The sequence below is a fragment of the Scardinius erythrophthalmus genome (genome assembly GCF_964197995.2).
Source record: "Scardinius erythrophthalmus genome assembly, chromosome: 19".
In the NCBI taxonomy this organism is placed as follows: Eukaryota; Metazoa; Chordata; class Actinopteri; order Cypriniformes; family Leuciscidae; genus Scardinius; species Scardinius erythrophthalmus.
This window is the reverse complement of record NC_138239.1, coordinates 12315016-12333883: the sequence shown is the minus strand read 5'-3', so window position 1 is coordinate 12333883 and position 18868 is coordinate 12315016. Positions and strand designations below refer to the sequence as shown.

The 18868-nt window shown below is 37.3% G+C and overlaps 1 protein-coding gene across 1 annotated transcript in view; it reads left to right on the top strand.

Annotated features, from left to right (window-relative positions):
- The first annotated feature begins 4662 nt into the window (after positions 1–4662).
- arhgap5 (Rho GTPase activating protein 5) overlaps positions 4663–18868 on the top strand; it is a 32998-nt gene continuing 18792 nt past the window's right edge. Inside the window, 3 exon segments of the mRNA XM_081347558.1 lie at positions 4663–4925; positions 7200–11089; positions 11695–11848. Coding sequence (XP_081203684.1) covers positions 7373–11089; positions 11695–11848 — 3871 coding nt within the window. The 5' untranslated portion in view covers positions 4663–4925; positions 7200–7372.

Sequence of the window (18868 nt, the reverse complement as noted above, 5' to 3'; positions counted from 1 at the left end):
CCATGTGGTAAATACGGCTTACAGCTCCCAAGGCTATGGGAAAAAAATCAATAATTAAATGGGTAGCTGTGCAGCCCAAGAGGACAGTCTTATTTCTGTGTCATCTTTGATTCATGAGCAGATACTGTTAATAAGATAAGCTGAGGTGCAAACAAGAGATTTAAGGAGAAATCATTTCTTTTTTTTAATGAATTTTGCTCAAGAAAGATCACATGGAATGCATATTGTTTGTCCCGTGGCTAAACATTTTTCCATTTACATTATTTAGAGTAAAATTGAACAAATTTTTCAGTCAGATCCACAATCAAATGACCATCAACTATCACTGCAACTTAAATATTTTAACTATAGTAAGCTCTCTCTGCATCCTCATGTACATGAAGTCTTCATGGCTAAAGTATTGGCTTCATGCCTGTATATTGGCTGAAATTGAGATCTGCACATGTATAATAAAAGACATATGTATAATTGATTAAAATTATGTAAGGTACATGCCTTTTGGGGCCAAGGTTTTAAGTGGTGCTCACTGCAGCTCCCCCTCTCTGGATGTCATGGGTTGAGCTGGACCTAGTCCAGCTCCACCTCTGTGGATCTAATGGGTGGAGGGACAGAGTTATGGGTTGGGTTAGGGTGTGGTTGGACCTTCTAGCTCCACCCATTACACCTACATTACATCCAGTATGCTTCATGCTCCACCCATGGCTCTGCAATAAGCAGCCTCAAGGTTTTTCAAAGCCTAAACTGAAAAAAATGAACCAACCAGCTGATCCTAGTTCAGACAACTTCCACTATCCGATTTTGGAGACTCTATGGCATATTCAGATTACTTAAATGGATTTGTAAAACATGTCCTGTAAAACACATATAATGTTGCCATGTATAATATATCTTCTTTAATGCTATATCTTGGGACCTGATTCTAAAACATCAGAAAAGAATTTGCTAAAATTGTATGGATATAACTGTGTAACTGGGGCAGCATCCTTAAAGGGACAACTTAGCATCTTATTTAGGGCCAAGTATACGGGTATATATATATATATATATATATATATATATATAATATATATATATATATATATATATATATATATATACACGTTACATGTATTTATTATAGTAATAACTATAAATTCTGCATATTTCCATGCAACTAACCCTGAAACAAACACGCATCTAATATAGTAAGTACATGTTAATTACTATACTACTTAAATGTATAATTACACTGTAACAGGGACACATTAAAATGAAATGTAGCCCAACCTTGATTTGTTATAAATTTTTTAGTTTTTGAAAGTTTTTGAAGTGTGCCCCATAAAGATAATTCAATATTTTGTATATTCGCCATGTTAAGCTTTCCTATTTTATTTATTCTGTAAAGTGGGATCATCTTTTCTCCACCTGTCATCTTAACTAAAATATCAAAATATCCCATTGAAGTTCTTCCCATTGAAAATACTCATAGGAAGCGTGCGCTTGAATTCTTCAGAACTTATTAAATTTTTCATCCTAGCTAAAAACAGCATTCTTAAGCTTTAGATTTTAAGATCAGAGAGACATTTTGACAATATTCCACATGTGGCTGGGCTTATATGCATGATATCTCTTCTCCTCAGTGACCCGGAAACCCAGCCCTTCCCACAATCCTAAGCGTGGATCCATAACCATGGTAATGTAGCTGTGCTGCTGCTCAGGCTAAATAGCAGCAGCAGCTGGTTCCAATTGCACTGCAGCACAAGGGAACAGGAGGGGAACAGGAGGGGAGGGGAGGGGAGGGGAGGGGAGGCAATGTATGCTTAAAGAAGCGCCTATGAGTTGCTTTTAGCTCTCTAGCATCATGGTCTTAACAATAAACTTTGGAGGCATCTCTATAAGCAATATCAGCCGTATAAAACTATATTATAAGAAGTAGTTTGTGTAGGCTAGTTGATCAGGTGTATATATATATATATATATATATATATATATATATATATATATATATATATATATAAACTTTGGGGGATACCCTTCCTGAACATTTACCTAAGTGCTTGGCTATTTTAGATTGTACTAAATCCACACAGCGATGACTAGCCCAATCTTGCACAATCAGGCTTCACACAAAGGGTGTGGACACCAGAGCTTCTCAGCAAGACTGCAGGCACAGCTGACGGTGAATCTGCAGATCTGAGGGCTGTTGGAAGGAGATTTGGGTTGGGGGGAGAAGGTAAATAATTCATGATGTAAAAAAAAAAGAGAGGGAAGGAGATTTAAAGGAAGGCACTGCCAGACATATTAGTGAGGTTTGATGCTGAGCGTTTGATGTCCACATGTTTGTGTTTAGTGAGCAGTAGTTGCCAATGGACATTAATTACTGCTGCTCTGCATACAGCCTGTGTTAGGGAAGTTCAATCATTACTGAATTCTGTTATAGCATGACAACTTAAAAAATATATAACAATAATAAAAACATCTCAAATAGTACTTTAGAATCATTGCTGTCATTGTTGACTAAAACATTTTCAGTAGTTGAAATAAAAGCAAATAGAAAAAAAAATGTTTTTTTCTAAAAGTTAGACTAAAATGAAAAAAATAAAAATAAAAGCTAATTTAAAATATCAATAAATACTGCAATAGTATTTAAATAACACTTAAATACCAGAATAGAATGACTATGGAATATTTTCAACTTGGAAGAGGAAGTGATGGCTGCATGTGGCTGATGGCAGGAAAATTTGAATGTCAAATCCAGACACAATTATGACACTGTGATGAAATTCATTCGGCAGTCTTTCAAATCATTGTTCAACAACAAAGAAAAGCTTTGGATAAAAGAGACATATGTAGTCAAACTATCTGATTTATGGTTGTGATTTACTAAAGGGCAGACCCAAAGAACCCTGAAAATATGTTTCATGTTTCTTGAGCACCAAATGAGCATATTACAGTGATTTCTGAAGGATCATCATGTGACACTGAAGACTGGAATAATTCAGCTTTGTCATTACAGGAATAAATATATTAAACAGATATTTCAAATTGTAATATTATTTTACAATATCACTGTTTTTACTGTATTTTTGATTAGCTAAATAAATGCAGCATTGGTGAGCGTAAGAGACTTCTTTCAAAAACAGTAAAAAATATTTTTGAACTTTTGAATATATGCAGTGCAAAAATATGTAATATTAGAATGGCAATGACTTGAAGCAAACATTGACTGTAAAATAATACTACCCTCTAAAAATGAAAACAAGTTTTTTATTAATAGTGGTACCAAATTTACAACCTGTGGTTGTACGTTTCATTGCACTTTCTTTAAATGGATGGAAACAAAAATGTTGTTAACCACATGACAAAAGAATTATTTCAGACCCAAAGTGTTCGGATTGACCATTTGCATTTCCAAAAAAAAGAAACTTGACATTTGTGTTGTGTCTCGGGACAGGGAGGGGCCGGCTGCTGACCACAGTAGGCGTTGTCTTAGGAACAGATGTGCTCTAGACAATAGATATTGAATAGGGAATTATTTTATAAAACACAAGCACATCAAACACAAGAGAAGCAGCAGCGTGGACTGACCCACTATCATTCCTTAATCAGACCCACCCATGTCTAGATCTGCAGGTTACTATATAGTAGCAGAGGATCCTTCTACACATCTTTAATTTCAAAACCCTTTTAGGTGTGAACACTGGAGGAGTATGTGGTTATTCAATGATTTCAGATAGTGTCTGAAGCTCAACTGAAACTCAAAGATAAAGTTGTAGTATATTAGTTTTTATTTGAACTAATTTCAAATAAAGGCTCATAAGCACATGGCTGTGAAAATCCAAAAGGTATGGGTTGGTTAATGTCAGTGCAGTTAACTCAAATGGTAAACATAACCTCTGGGTCCAAAAAAAACCCAATATGGACTACAGACGTTTGCTAAGTTCATTACAGTGTCCACTTGGTAAATGAACACTCATATTGACATATTGATGGAGTAAAGGTATGACAAACTAGTTTATGATAAAAGCTCTGTCTGGGTTCAGAAATGGTTTTAAATTTAACTTTAGACTTTGTGCCAAGTCTTTCCATAAGAATAGATAAACATTGTGCAAACAGGATAAGACCGGCCTTCCTAAATAGCAGCTGAACCTTCATGCTAACTGACCAGACCAGAACAACAGAGCTTCAACTTCCAGCTCAACTGGTTTAAATAATGTAAACTAGAAGAGGTGTGCAATAAAAATATTTCACAACTTAAAATATGCAAACAAATATTTATTAAAATATATCATTTGAAGTAAAGACAGGCACTTAAAAAATAAACTTTAAAATGGTACTATTTGAGAACAGAAAAAAATTAAAATCCATAGAAAAGGCCCAAATAAATGAAACAACTTAAAACTTAACCAGCAACCCTGAAGCAAAACGTTTGTGGTATTTCCAATGCTATTTCCAGTCAACATCAATCATAGATAGACAGATAGATAGATAGATGGAATCGATGCATTTGTAATGGTTTATTCCTTGCTTTTACTTACTAATTTTTTGCTATAGCATAGATCACATTAAGATATCAAAAATCAGAAAGTATTAACCAACATGATACTGAGAGGCAATCGTGAGCGCGCGTCGTGCCCCCGCGGTGAGTGGAATGGAAAAGTTAGTGTGGACTGTGGAGAGAGTGAGTGAGAGCCGGATCTATCCGTCGCCATTACTGACTGGAATGAGAGGGGAGGGGATGGCTCTCCGATTGCACGCATACCACTCTTACTGCTAAAAGACTGAAAACAACCACTTTCAGGAAAATTTGCCGATTATTCCAACCGCCCACGGGAAACACAACAAAACTGGAATTTGTTTCGGAATCGCATCCATTGAAATTAAAGCAAATAGTTGGAATGCCTCCTCCTATCTGTGGTGTCGGGAGCTGGGAGCGACCATGTTAGGTAGGGGAATGCACACGGAGTATGTGACTTTCTAGCACGCTTTTTGTCGTTTGCTTTTCTGAATTTGGTTAAATGTGTGATTGTTTTTTCTATGTGTAGGCGATAGTTGTGTACCTTTATGTAAATGCACAGATTTGTCTGTCTCGTCTACAGTGTGTTGTGTCGGTGTCACACTTAACTAGCTCTGGCTAACTGGGAAGCTAGCAAGCAAAGGAGGCATCTAATGCCTTGTTAGGAGCAAGGCCGTGTCGATGCGAAAACAAATAAGCATATTAACACACATTAAACTGACCTAAATCGACTTGTTATTTAATATAACTAGCGCGTGTGTGTAATTAATTTGCTGCGATAAAACTACTCTGACCTGAAAATCAAATCCTGGGATTTAAATGCTGTGAATACTGGGTTGAGGTGTTTCGAAGTAAATGATACACAAATTCTTGCCAATTTGGACCCCCCATTCAGTTCGTTGTCATAGCAATCATTATGAATAATTCACTCGACTAGTTCTGGGAATCGTCGCGTCCACATCTGATCGCAGTGTGGCTCGCGACTCGCCGTAACAATAGCGCTGCTGCTCGCGTGCTGGTCGGAATTCCTCCTCACCTTCAGCAGATGCTTCTGTCTGCTTTACATGCTCGCGCGTGAAATACAGCCCGCAGACATTTACATACGGTTCTAGACACTGATGTCCAATGTGTCCGTGATTTAACGCTCGTGATGTCCAGTCTTTGATGTCCCATAAATGCGGCCGTTATTTATGACATTTACAACACAAAGGGTTAATTCGGTTAAAATGATTTTGTCATCATATACTCTCCATAACAAAAAATTGCAATTAAGATCATTTCAAAAATTAAGTCATGGACATATTTCATCAATTATTGATCCTTTGTAGAGTGAATCGATTTGTGAGCCGATTGTTCTTTTGAGTCGGTTCATTTCAATTGGTCAAACCGGTTTACAAGATAGTCTAAAAGATTCATTAGAGAATTTGTACGAATAAATGTCCTTTAAAAGTCTTTCCTCCGGTTTCACAGACAAGGCTTCAGCCTAGTCCCAGACTAAAATGCATGTTTGAGCTGTTTTAACTGAAAGCAGCTTGCACTGACATATCTTAAAATATGTCAGTGACATTTTTGTCTCAAGATGCACACCAGTAATGTTTTTTTTTTCTACGGCATGTTTATAAAAGCTACTTAAATGCCATAATTGAACTAAGGCCTAATCCTGGCTTAATTTAAGCCCTGTCTGTGAAACCGAACCTTTATCCAGTAATGATAAATGATTGAAATGGTATGGGAATTCATTAGTTAAAAGTCTGTATGACTATATTTCAACTGAGGAGCACAGAATGACAGCCTCAGTTATCATTCACTTTCATTATGTGGAAAACCGATGCAATGAAAGTGACTCAGGCTGTCATTCTTCCTAACATCTCCGTTTGTGTTCCACTGAAAAAAAGAAAGTCATACAGGCTTAAATGATGTAAATGATGACACAATTTTCATCAAAGCATCTCATACTCTTTTAAAAGATTCACTTCAGGCTTTACATTGCCAAATATTGAGTATATGCATATTCAGAAGTGGTTCTAGTTATGCTATCAGTGCCAACACTGAATTTAATGGCATTTATAAAATAATTTCTTGCAGTTATTTTGTTTATCATGAACAGAATGCTCTTGAGTGTAGATTAGTTAATTTGTTGCCTTATTTCTACTGACAGAGGCATTTATTTATCAGCACAAAGCTGCTGATGACAAGCATAGCTTTGCACATTTAAAAAAAAAACACTGGGGTACATTCAGTAAAAGTGTATTCGACTGAATGAGCTTGTGCCACAGTATAACTACTCCTACTTGTATTAAGATCAACCAATGCTTGAGCTAGTTGTACATTCATAGTACAGGAGCTTAATAAATCAGATTTGTGAAGTGGATCATTGTGAAATTTTGGGATAGTTTTGTACCTAGAGAGGTTGTGGTTGTGTTTGCAGACTTTAACTGTAAAAATGGGTATTAAAATACAAATGCCTTATATTAGTAAATGCTATAATATTTCCATTATAAACAGCTCTGCCATGCTTAAATTTCAGCTGTCAATAATTATGTTGCTTATTATGCAAGGCAACAATTTTGGTTGTTTGTATTGCGATTGTGTCTAGGTTGTCAACAAAGTTATCAAATGCAGAATATTAAATGATCCGTGTTCTGCTATTGGAAACTTTAAGCTTTATCTTATTGTTGACTAATTGAATATTTTTGTTTTGCAGGTAGGTGATAGGAGGGGAAAGAGCAGTCGTGCGGGACAGATGATCCAGATTAAAGCTACATCGGCTCATTCAAAGTGAGACGTGGAAATGTGCCTGCACTAGCAAATGGAAGTACATGCTTGCATTGCCGGCATACTTTGCTTACTGTAACAAGCAATGAGAGGGGCAATATAATGGCCAAGAATAAGGAGCCCCGTCCGACATACGCTGTCAGTGTCGTTGGGCTCTCAGGCACTGAGAAAGAGAAGGGCAACTGTGGTGTAGGTAAATCCTGCCTATGCAACAGATATGTACACCCCAGTGCGGACTGCTACTACTCAGAGCACACTTCTGTGTTGAGCACAATTGACTTTGGAGGGCGTGTGGTGAATAACGATCACTTCTTATACTGGGGTGAAGTATTACATCGAGGGGATGATGGCCTTGAGTGTAGAATCCAGGTCATTGAGCAGACTGAGTTCATCGATGACCAGACCTTCTTGCCTCATCGGAGCACAAACCTGCAGCCTTACTCGAAACGGGCTGCAAATACCAAGCTTCAGTCTGCCGAGAAGCTGATGTACATTTGCACAGACCAGCTTGGGTTGGAGCAGGATTTTGATCAGAAGCAGATGCCTGATGGCAAGCTCAACATCGATGGCTTTGTATTGTGTATTGATATAAGCAAAGGGTGCAATAGAAAATTTGATGACCAGATGAAATTTGTCCACAGTCTTTATTCTCAAATTACCAAGGCGAAAAAACCCATAATCATTGCTGCAACGAAATGTGACGAATGTGTCGAGCAATATCTGAGGGAGGTTCAGACGTTTGTTACAGGTAAAAAGAATCTCATGTTGGTGGAAACATCAGCTCGATCTTCTGTGAACGTGGAACTTTGTTTCAATGCTCTGACGCAGCAGATGGACAAAACCCGAGGTAAACCCAAAATCATCTCTTATTTGGAAGCATACAAATCCCAGAGACAATTAGTAGCTTCTGTCTCAGACAAGTTTGAAAAGCTCATTGTTCAAACTGTCCGAGATTATCACACAAGCTGGAAAATTGTCAGCAATAAGTTGAAAAGCCATCCAGACTATGAAGAGTACATCAACTTAGAAGGCACCAAAAAGGCCAGAAACATCTTTTCAAAGCACATAGGACAGCTGAGACAAGAGCATATCAAGAGGCGGCGTGAGGATTATCTTACCAGTCTGCCAAAAATTCTTAATAAGTTGCTTAACAACCTGGAGGAAATTGAGACGCTGAGTTGGACTGAGGCTCAGAGCCTTATGAAGAGCAGGCCTGAGTTTCAGTACTGTTTCATTGAGTTAGAACAAACACCATGGTATGAGACCGACCACCTCGATAAAACCGACGACAGAAGAGTGCCCTTCGATATCCTCAAAACCATGGAAGGAGAGAGGATCTATCAAAACCACGTCCAGCATTTGATATCTGAGAAGAGGCGGTTGGAGATGAAGGAGAAATTCAAGAAGACTCTGGAGCGAGTGCATTTCATTAGCCCCGGCCAACCGTGGGAGGAGGTCATGTGCTTTGTCATGGAGGATGAGGGGTACAAGTACATCACTGAATCAGATCGCAGGGATGTTTACAGTCGGCATCAGCAGGAAATAGTTGAAAGGGCCAAAGAGGAGTTTCAGGAAATGCTTTTTGAGCACGCAGAGCTGTTCTATGACCTCGATTTGAATGCGACCCCAAGCTGTGACAAAATGAGTGAGATTCATGCCGTACTTAATGAGGAACCTAGATACAGAGCTCTCCAGAAACTCGCCACAGACAGGGAGTCACTTTTACTGAAACACATTGGGTTTGTCTATCACCCCACAAAAGAAACATGCCTCAGCGGCACGGCTTGCATCGATCTCAAAGTCGAGCAAATCCTCGCCAACAGGCTAGTTCAGCTGGATCACGGCCGCTCGAATATCTACTACAACAGTGCCAACATTGATAAGGTTAACCTGTGTCTCTTAGGCAGAGAAGGATTGGCACAGGAGCTCGCAAATGAAATCCGAGCTCAGTCCACTGATGATGAATACACCCTTGATGGGAAAATCTATGAATTAGACCTTTTGCCTGTGGATGTCAATTCTGGCATGCTTTTGAACCATTCCTGGATATCGACTTTCAAGCCCCATGGGTTCTTTTGTGTCTTCAGCTCTATAGAGTCGCTTAATTACATTGGTGACCGCATAAGCCGGATACGAGCTGAGATTGCCCAGAGCAGAAGGGATAGGTATAGCCAGCCAGTGCCATTCATTCTCATTTTAGCAAATCAGCGCGACAGTATTTGCAAAAACATGCCTATTTTAAGGCATCAGGGCCAGCAGCTTGCAAATAAGTTACAGTGCACTTTTGTAGATATACCCACAGGCACTTTTCCCAGGAAGTTTAATGAGTCTCAGATAAAACAGGCCCTCAGAGCTGTGTTGGAGGGATTGAAGCACAATTTCGACATGATGAACCCCATGCCCTCAATTAAAGATCTGTCTGAGACAGATTTACGGATAGTCATGTGTGCCATGTGTGGAGATCCATTTAGTGTGGATCTCATTCTCTCACCGTTCCTGGACTCACATTCCTGCAGCGCCGGACAGCCCGGGCAGTGCAACACGTTGATCCTTGACAAAATCATCGGCGACAGTCGCAGACGCATACAGGTCACTGTGCTCTCCTACCACTCCTCCATTGGAATCAGAAAAGACGAATTGGTGCATGGGTACATTCTTGTTTACTCAGCAAAACGAAAGTCTTCCATGGCTATGCTGAGGGCGTTCCTGGCTGAAGTCCAGGATGTCATTCCAGTTCAAATGGTGGCCATTACGGACAGCCAGGCAGACTTCTTTGAGAATGATGCGATAAAAGAGCTGATGACTGAAGGAGAGCACATTGCCACGGAAATTACTGCTAAGTTCACCGCTCTCTACTCATTGTCCCAGTATCACAGGCAGACAGAAGTTTTCACGCCATTTTTCAACGAGGTCCTCGAGAAGAAGAGCAACATCGAAAGCTCCTTCATGTTCGACAACAGCAGGGACGGAACAGGCACCGGTGAAGATGTCTTCCCGCAGTCACCTCATAGCCATTCGCCTGCCTACCAATACTACCCTGACTCTGAGGATGATGGGGAGGGACCGCCACCTTACAGCCCGATAGGCGATGATGTGCAGCTGCTGCCTAATCCTAGTGAACGGAAGTACAGAATCGACCTAGAAGGAAACGAGTACCCGGTTCACAGCACACCTCTTGGTGATCACGAGCGTAACCACAAAGTGCCTCCCCCAGTAAAACCCAAGCCTAATGTGTTGCCCAAACCCAATGTTAAGAAGCTGGACCCCAACCTTCTGAGGACCATTGAGGCTGGAATGAGGAACTCCAGGAGGACGCGAAGTCCAATGATGGGTCACGGTGATGACCTTGAAGCATCCGACAACTATGCAGAGCCGGCCGACACTCTTCTCAAATTCAAAGGCTTTAGTGATGACATATATGCAGTACCGGAAGACGCGCACAGTAGATCTGGCAAGATCCGCAACTCGTTTGGTGGACTCGCTCTGCACGGGGATGAGGAGAACGGCTTTGACTCCATGTCTAAGTCTCAGGGTGGCAGAAGGCCTTCTAAGTATAAACATCGTTCTAAGATCCTCTTCAGCAAGACAAAAGCCTATCAAAGACGAGTGCACTCAGATGTCAGTGACGATGAGTCGGGGCCTGCAACGCAGAAGAAGAAGAAAGGAAGGGGTAACCGAGGAAGTGAAGAAGATCCACTTCTCTCACCTGTAGATCCTTGGAAAGGAGGGATAGACAATCCAGCCATCACATCTGACCCAGAGCAGGATGATAAGAAAACGAAGAAAAAGAAAGCACCAAAGATCAAGGAACCCAAAAAGGTGAGCTGGTATTTATTTATTTATTTTTTACTTATGTACTTAATTATTATTTAAAACTCAAAGGTTTTTGAATCATATAAGATTAGGTACCACATCGAGTAATATTTTTTGTTTAATTGTTTATGTCGATATTGTGTATTTAATTGCGCATGCTCATTTCTCTTATTTTAAAATTTAGATTACCTTTGCTGGCATTTAAAGCTCAAAGCTAATCTTTAAAAACAATTATAATTTAATAAAACTTTTAAATCTTTAGTAAATCTCCAAAATGAATATAAAATTTTTAATACTGTACATTGATTCTTCAATTCAGATTCAAATGAGTAAGTTTAGGTTTTAGTATTTAATTTAATTTAAGATATTTTTAGTTTAATTCTTTTGACAAAATAGCATAGAATTGTAATATTATTTGCCAGAATTGTCATATCTATGCATCCTTTAAAATAAAGATGTTATATTATTTCTATGATTCTTATTAAGAAGATGATTATAGAAAATAATTTCCAACATTCTCCTATTTAAATGCTAACAGCAGGCACATTGCAACGTGAGTCAGTATGCATTGTAGTGATCATAGAATCTAATGTGTTATCTTTTCTCAACAGGCAAAGACAATAAAGACCACAAAGCCATTGTACCCACCAACTCGTAGAAATTGGGAGAGCAACTATTTTGGGGTGCCTCTTCAGAACTTGGTCACTCCTGATAGGCCCATACCTTTGTTTATTGAGAAGTGTGTTGAATACATTGAGCGAACTGGTAAGTTTCCTGTTTTTCTAAAGCTGAATAACCAAATAGCATCTTAAAATGTGTAAAACTCTCTTGTCGGTTCTCCATTTGAAGGCTGTGAGTTTGCAAGAATGAAGTGATATATTTTAGTAATTTTTGTTCTTGGCATTTTTCATTTAGTAGATTGCAGTTTTAGTAACGTACTAAAAATGGGTCCTTCCTGGTCCTGAGGTGCTTTACTGAAAATTGTACATTTGTGCGTTTCACATTGCATACTTTGTGAGCCTGATACAGTCTATATTTTAATGCACAGGAAATTCTGTATTCAGTTCAAATACCATCAATGAGTAAATGAATGAAATCCATTACTCTGAGATAATACATTCTGACACAACAGGAAGTTGATGGTCAGGGGAGGAGGGAAGTCAGTCTGGTAAATGATTGAATGGGTTTTTATGGCACATGTTATGATGATCAAATTTTTCTCAGAGCACTTTGTTCAGTTAGATTGTGGTTTGCATTTTCATGGACTCTGCAAATGACGTGTAAACACTGAGGCCCAGCATATATCATTGCCACGGGGTGGGTTTAACATAATTTCTGGACATGCTTAGCATTTTTGGACTCTAACAAAGTCTGCTTCATATGCTTAAAGCAGTGATAGAGGCCCTTTTACTGTGGCTGTTTGTTTGGTTTCAGCATGCCCTTCAGTAGCTTGTTCTGTAACTGTGGTCAATGGAAACTTTGACTAACACGGCTGTCAATAAACCCAGCCGACCCGTAATATAGCTTGAGGTTTCATTAGCGAGTAGGTGACACCCACATACTGTCGTTCAGGTTGTGGCTATAGATCAGTGAAACTCATGCATGGATGACATGTATTGATGTGGTTTCTTAAGGAAATTATTAAGCTGCTGTTTGTGGTTGTGGTTTTTATGGTGAGTTCTGGAAGTGGGCAAAGTGTCTGTGGTGTGTAATACTAGACCAATTTGCTGGTTGAACTGGTTTTGATTTGTGTATGTGTGGCCGTACACCCGTAAAACCTATATGTGATGATCCGAAACACTGTTTTTTATTTTATTTTGCTGATCTCATGTTTAGATCTCACATAGTGCTGTGTGCACTGTTAATGTGCAGGACTATTGATTTGTTGTGGTGAGTGGCTTGTTTTTTTTTTTTTGTGACATGCAGGTTTGTGGACTATAGGGAAGCATTTAGCACTATCATTTAGCTTTACAAATTAATGTATTTTTAAAAACAATTATAAAGGCACAATATTAAAGTTTCTAAAATTCTAAGTCAATTAGGCTTAGTTATTTAATGTCATTGCTGATGGCCGATGAATGGATGCTATGAAAATTATACACAATTTTGTCTAAAAAAAAAAAAAGACAAAAAATGTAAATGAGGCATTTTAAATGATTCAGATGACAACATAACATGTACACTATTAAAAATGTATATTTCTTAAAGTTTACATTTAGCGGTGGACAATATTAAAATTTCACAAATAAACCAATTAATTATTTTCATGTTATGGCCGACAACAGATAAATGGATGATATTAAAAATCTATACAATTTTGTCTAAAAACTAAAATCAGGCATTTAATAAATGCTACAAGTGAATTTAGGCATCACTACATGTACAGTATGAAAAATAAATAAAGATTAAGATTAAATTTAACGGTGAATCATTAGTGTTTTTTTAAAGATTAGCTTTAAGTGATTGTTAGATGCTGGCAAAGGTAATCTAAATGTAGAAAAAGATAAATGAAAATTAACTTGAGAGGAGCATTTTACTAAATATATGCTTTTTATTACATATTCATTATGTTTACTGAAGCTGTTCTTTAATATTTAATATTTGTATAAATCCGTCAGGAAAACAAGTTTTTATCAAATGTTTAAACTGTAAATGTTTATATTAAAAAAGGGGGTATAAACATTATTACATAAAAACATTATTATAAAAACTGCCTTCTGTGCAATTTAAATGTTTGCATACAAATCAATTGTTAATTTTGAATAAATTATTTATTTTTCCTTAAGAAAAATAGACATGTACTGTGCCTGATATATATCCAATTGAATCAATATCGAAAATAATTTAATTGAAATCAGAATTGGATCGAATCTCAAGCTTGTGAATCGAATCGTGAAATTTGTGTCTGTCCTGCCCTATAAATGAGTATGAAAAATGATATCTAATAACAACCAATATATGAACAGTATTGGCCAATACTGATTTAAAAATATTAGAATATAGTAAATATTCATTGTTAATAGTCAGTATTAATATTAAATATTTATTTTATTTGTGCTATCACTATAAAATCAAGCCCTATTGTCTGTGGTTGAATCTGGGCCTTTTTTGGTTTCCAGTGGAATGAGATGAGATGGCACATTGTGCCCGTGGCTGCATCTGAGCATCGCAGGGCTCTGTTTAAGAGCTTTTTGAAAGCATCTTGCTTCACAGAGCTGTGCAGATGAAAAGGTTCATCAAACACCCTGCCCCCCAAGCCAAACGCTCACTCCCTCCCATTTATGCCCCTCTATCACGCTCAGTACTGCATTGTGAAACCCGGAGGAAATTATAGCCTAATACTTGACTCTATTTTTTTTTTCTGTGGTCAAAAAAGTGGTCCAACAATCCACTCTTCCAAACATGGTGTATGCACACACACAGTCCTTTATTTCTCGCGGCCCATCATTTCTGAAAACCAAGAGCCTGTGGCGTTAAAAACTGTATGGAGAAAATGGACTTTATGGATGTTTCCTAATTGACTTTCATGGCTCATTTAGGCCTGGATGCTTCATTTATTCATCAGAAGAAAACCCCCATTGTCATTTCCTCCTTGCAGGGCTTCACAGTAATAACCTCTTCTGTGTAAAATGTAATGGATGTTTAGATATTTACATGAGACACTAACCATAAAATAAACCATGAACTTGACAGACACTGTATAATCAGAAAAACATTGTTGCATCAGTTCCCAGCAAATATGTCCAAGCCTCGAATAGGACTACATAAATGAGATGATCACAATGCACAATCTTTGGATCTCACAGTGACATGCTTCTATAAAAATAAAGAAATTGTTGCAACAAATAGGATGCAAATTAGGTGCATTTTAGTTGACCTGATGTGTTCCCTATGGGTGCAGTGGTGCGTTAAACAGCTCCGTGGAAAGGAGGTACCATTTACAAAAAGTTTGAATTGTTGTGCAATACAGCTGGAACATTAGCACATTTTAAAAATCTTTTCCTCGAAATATTGGATATTAATATTACAATTAGTGTATGTTCCACTTCCAATATTTCCAGTAAATGCTGTGTCATGTATATAATAGGGTAATATTTCAAATGCGTTTAGTTGCATAATAATATTACAATTACAATTAGTTAATATTCCAAGTTTGAATTTGAACTAATCATTTATTCAACAAAGCATTTGCTAGAAATATTTGAGTATTAACTAATTGGAAATGGAATTTTATTATCCAACTAACTGAATATTGGAATATTGGAACTAATTATTTAAATAACAAAGCATTTACCTCAAATATTGAAATATTAACTAATTGAGTATACAAACTAAGTGTTACCTCAACTTTCTTTTTTTGCAACTCATAGGCCTGCAAAATATTTTTTAGCAGAAGCTATTTTATATATTCTGTGTAAAACTCAAAGTTCAATTGACATTGCTTTGCCAGCATCATTTGATCAGCTGTTGTTGTTTAAATCCACAACATGGACTGAGGGCCGGTTGCAAAGCCAAACACAAAGACTTCCCTGTGGGCACGTTTTGGTTTTAACTCGAATGGAAAAGAAAAGCCCAATAACTCGGATTGGCTGTTTCTGCAGCAAAACGGTGGCGGCTAAAGGCACCAATAGCATAAAATGTCAGTTGCAGTTGCTCCCCAACAGTAGACTGTTGCAGAGGCTTCTGGTCCAAATCTGAATGCGATATGAATGCTGTGAAAGCTTTGACAAGCTGTATGAGTTGCCAGGAAAAACTTCAGAAATTACAGTTTCCAGCCTATATAGCCAAATGAAAGATGTCAAGGTTTAAAAACCTGACTTGGCCAATCCACTCGATGTGATCAAGCGCAGATGTTGCCCCATACGCAAGCTTAACAATACATTACCTCGCCAATGACTGGATGCTACCAAGTGTGAAATAAGATATGTGCCAGAGAAGCTCATAGCTGAATGATTTCAGTATGCTTTGGCAGACTGGGTATGAGATTAGCAGAAAATGTCCTGCATAAGCACGGATACGCAGCGGTTCTTGGCCGGACATGCGGAACTGCTTTGAATGAAGAAAAAGGCGAGAGTATTTGTACAACAATTAATCAGCTGACTAATATTTCATGAACAAGACAGCACTGGGCTGAAAGGGTCATAAGTGTGTTTACAGACAATCTCTAAACCATCATTCTGCAACATTGGACTGTTTTTCTAGAACATTAGATGAATTGTGACTGGGAACTGGACATGATTGTTGACAGCTTGTTGATGTTTCCTTTCAAGGTCTATGTTTAAGTTTATTTACATGATATGATACTATATACTGCAATGTTATTACTGTATAAAAAATCATTAGAGTGAAAATTTTGAATACTGCAGTTTGAATAGCAGCCTAAAAACCGTGTATCACCTTGTTATTCTGCAGTCAGATATGAGTATTAGATTACAACTGTATGTGTCTATGGGTGTGTTTTAAAACCTAGTGAGCTGGCCAACTAGAAAGCTAGCTCTTTGGTTGCAATAATTGTTGTACATCTTACTGTTTCAGGGCATCTGTACTGGTGACAAGGTCACAAAAGCAAGATGCTGCGCATTTCCAAGGATGCTGTTGCAATGATGCACTTTTTAAAGTGGCTCTTTTGCAGTGAAAATGCAGGAGTCAGCCTTTTCACAAGACTTTAGCCCTTTAGCCTTGCTTTTCAATATTGTACGGCTTCCTCGCAGCCATAGGGATTACTTAACTCAGTAGGGAATAATTGTCATAGCCGTTTCTGCACTTTCAGACCTAGTGCTGCAGAGTATCACAACTCAACATGATGCGACATCAGTCTTAATAGATTTAGTTACCGTGGTAACTATAGTTATTCCATTTATTGTTGCAACTGAATTATTATTATTTATTTATTTTAATTTGTATTTTAAATTATTATTTTTAAACTGAGACATTTTAGAAATATATTTGTCATTTTGGAGTAGTTCCTTGTTGCTAATTGTGGCATTTTGCTGAAAACTGGTTACTATGGTATATTTCTGTTAGGGTATTATATTATAATAATTTGGCTTATGTCATGCTTTTAGACCCCTTATACCATGTAAAACCTGATATACATGAAATAATCTATATTTATGAAACTGTAAACTGCACTGTTATTACTGTATAAGTAACAAATCATCAGAGAATATTTTGTAAATACTGCGGTTTGAACAGCAACCCAATAATACTTAGAATTTTTTAGTATCATATTTCATACATCAGGCTTTTATAGTTCATAGTGATATCAGAGACTCAAGGAGGGAAAAAATAACTTTTTATTCAGAGGCCCAAACCAAGCAACAGTATGCAATTTGGTGCAGTTTTGCTGATCTTAATTTAGCCAAAAAATAAGATGAAATTCTGACATCTTGTAATGTAAATCGTAATGAACTTTATAACCGTATAGCAGAATACTTAAATAAAATATAAGTATAAATAGACAATAATGTCTTTGTACGATGCTATGTAAATACTAAATACTTAGTTTAATGATTAAAGTTCGGTAGTTTTTATTGTTAGGGGCAAAACATATAATGCAATGCAGTAAAATTATGATTGAGAGATCCTCAAAAGCCTGTTGTATTATATTTGATACTCTCATTAATATGATTTTCCTAAAATTTTATGCATGGACAATCAAGTAAACCTAAGTTGCTTCAGTTCAGTTAATGTTCTTCTTGAAATATTGCTAATATAGAAGTTCTTTTTACGTTTACTTAATAAAAATCAGTAGATTAATCAAGATTTTACAGCAAAAAGACACATGTACCACGACCTGAAGGGGGATTATATTAAAATACCTTTTACTTGCTAGAAATGTTTAAGCTATCAATCAGATGATATAAGGTATGTAGTAGTGTGTATAACAGGTTTTTCAGCAAAGATTTGATCATGTTGATAATTTAGGGGCAGCTGAAATATGCGTGATACAGTAGGCTTTATAGGGTGAAGTGTCATATCACTCTGAACCCCTCACATCCTGACCACTTCCTCTTTAAACTGTTGCCGTCTGGTCGGCGCTACAGTGCATTGAGCACCAGATATACCTCATGAACAGTTCAATTCCCCCACTGGGCAATAAACAAGTGCAATACACACCGCTATTGATTTATACTCATATTTATTTATCATACCACACCTCTTATTCACATTCCCTTGCATTGTATATAACATCTGTACATACATATATTGTCTTTTGTAAATTGTGTACTTTATGTATTTATTTTTATTCACTTATTTTACTTTCATTATCTTACTTGTCGCTGTTATTCTGTCTGTTCTCTGGAAGCTTCTGACAAATTCCTTGTATGTGTAAGCATACTTGGCAGTGAAGCTCATTCTGATTCTGATTCTAAATCTAAATCTAAACCGACAACATTGTTGAGTGCAGTTGGAGGAAATGTTGGATTTTAAAGTGATTTGCAGTTTTCCCCATATCAGAGTATTGTCGTGTAGAGTGCTTGATCTACTGCATTGTGTATAATCTACAGAAAAGAATGCAAATGTAAAGGTGTAGCTTGTAATAAGTACCTTGACTTACCAACTTGCTTAGCATTTACATGCACAGATCATGTCGATACCGATACCTTGACTTTGATTCCGGTTCCTGAACAATACTTTTTTCAATACCAATTTTATGAAATCCATTTTAACAAGATTACAATACATATTACCTAAAAAAAAACGTTGTTTTTTTTACTTTTTTGTTTACAGACTCAAAGACTCATGTAGGCCACTGCGGGACAGAATATATGACTCGCGCTC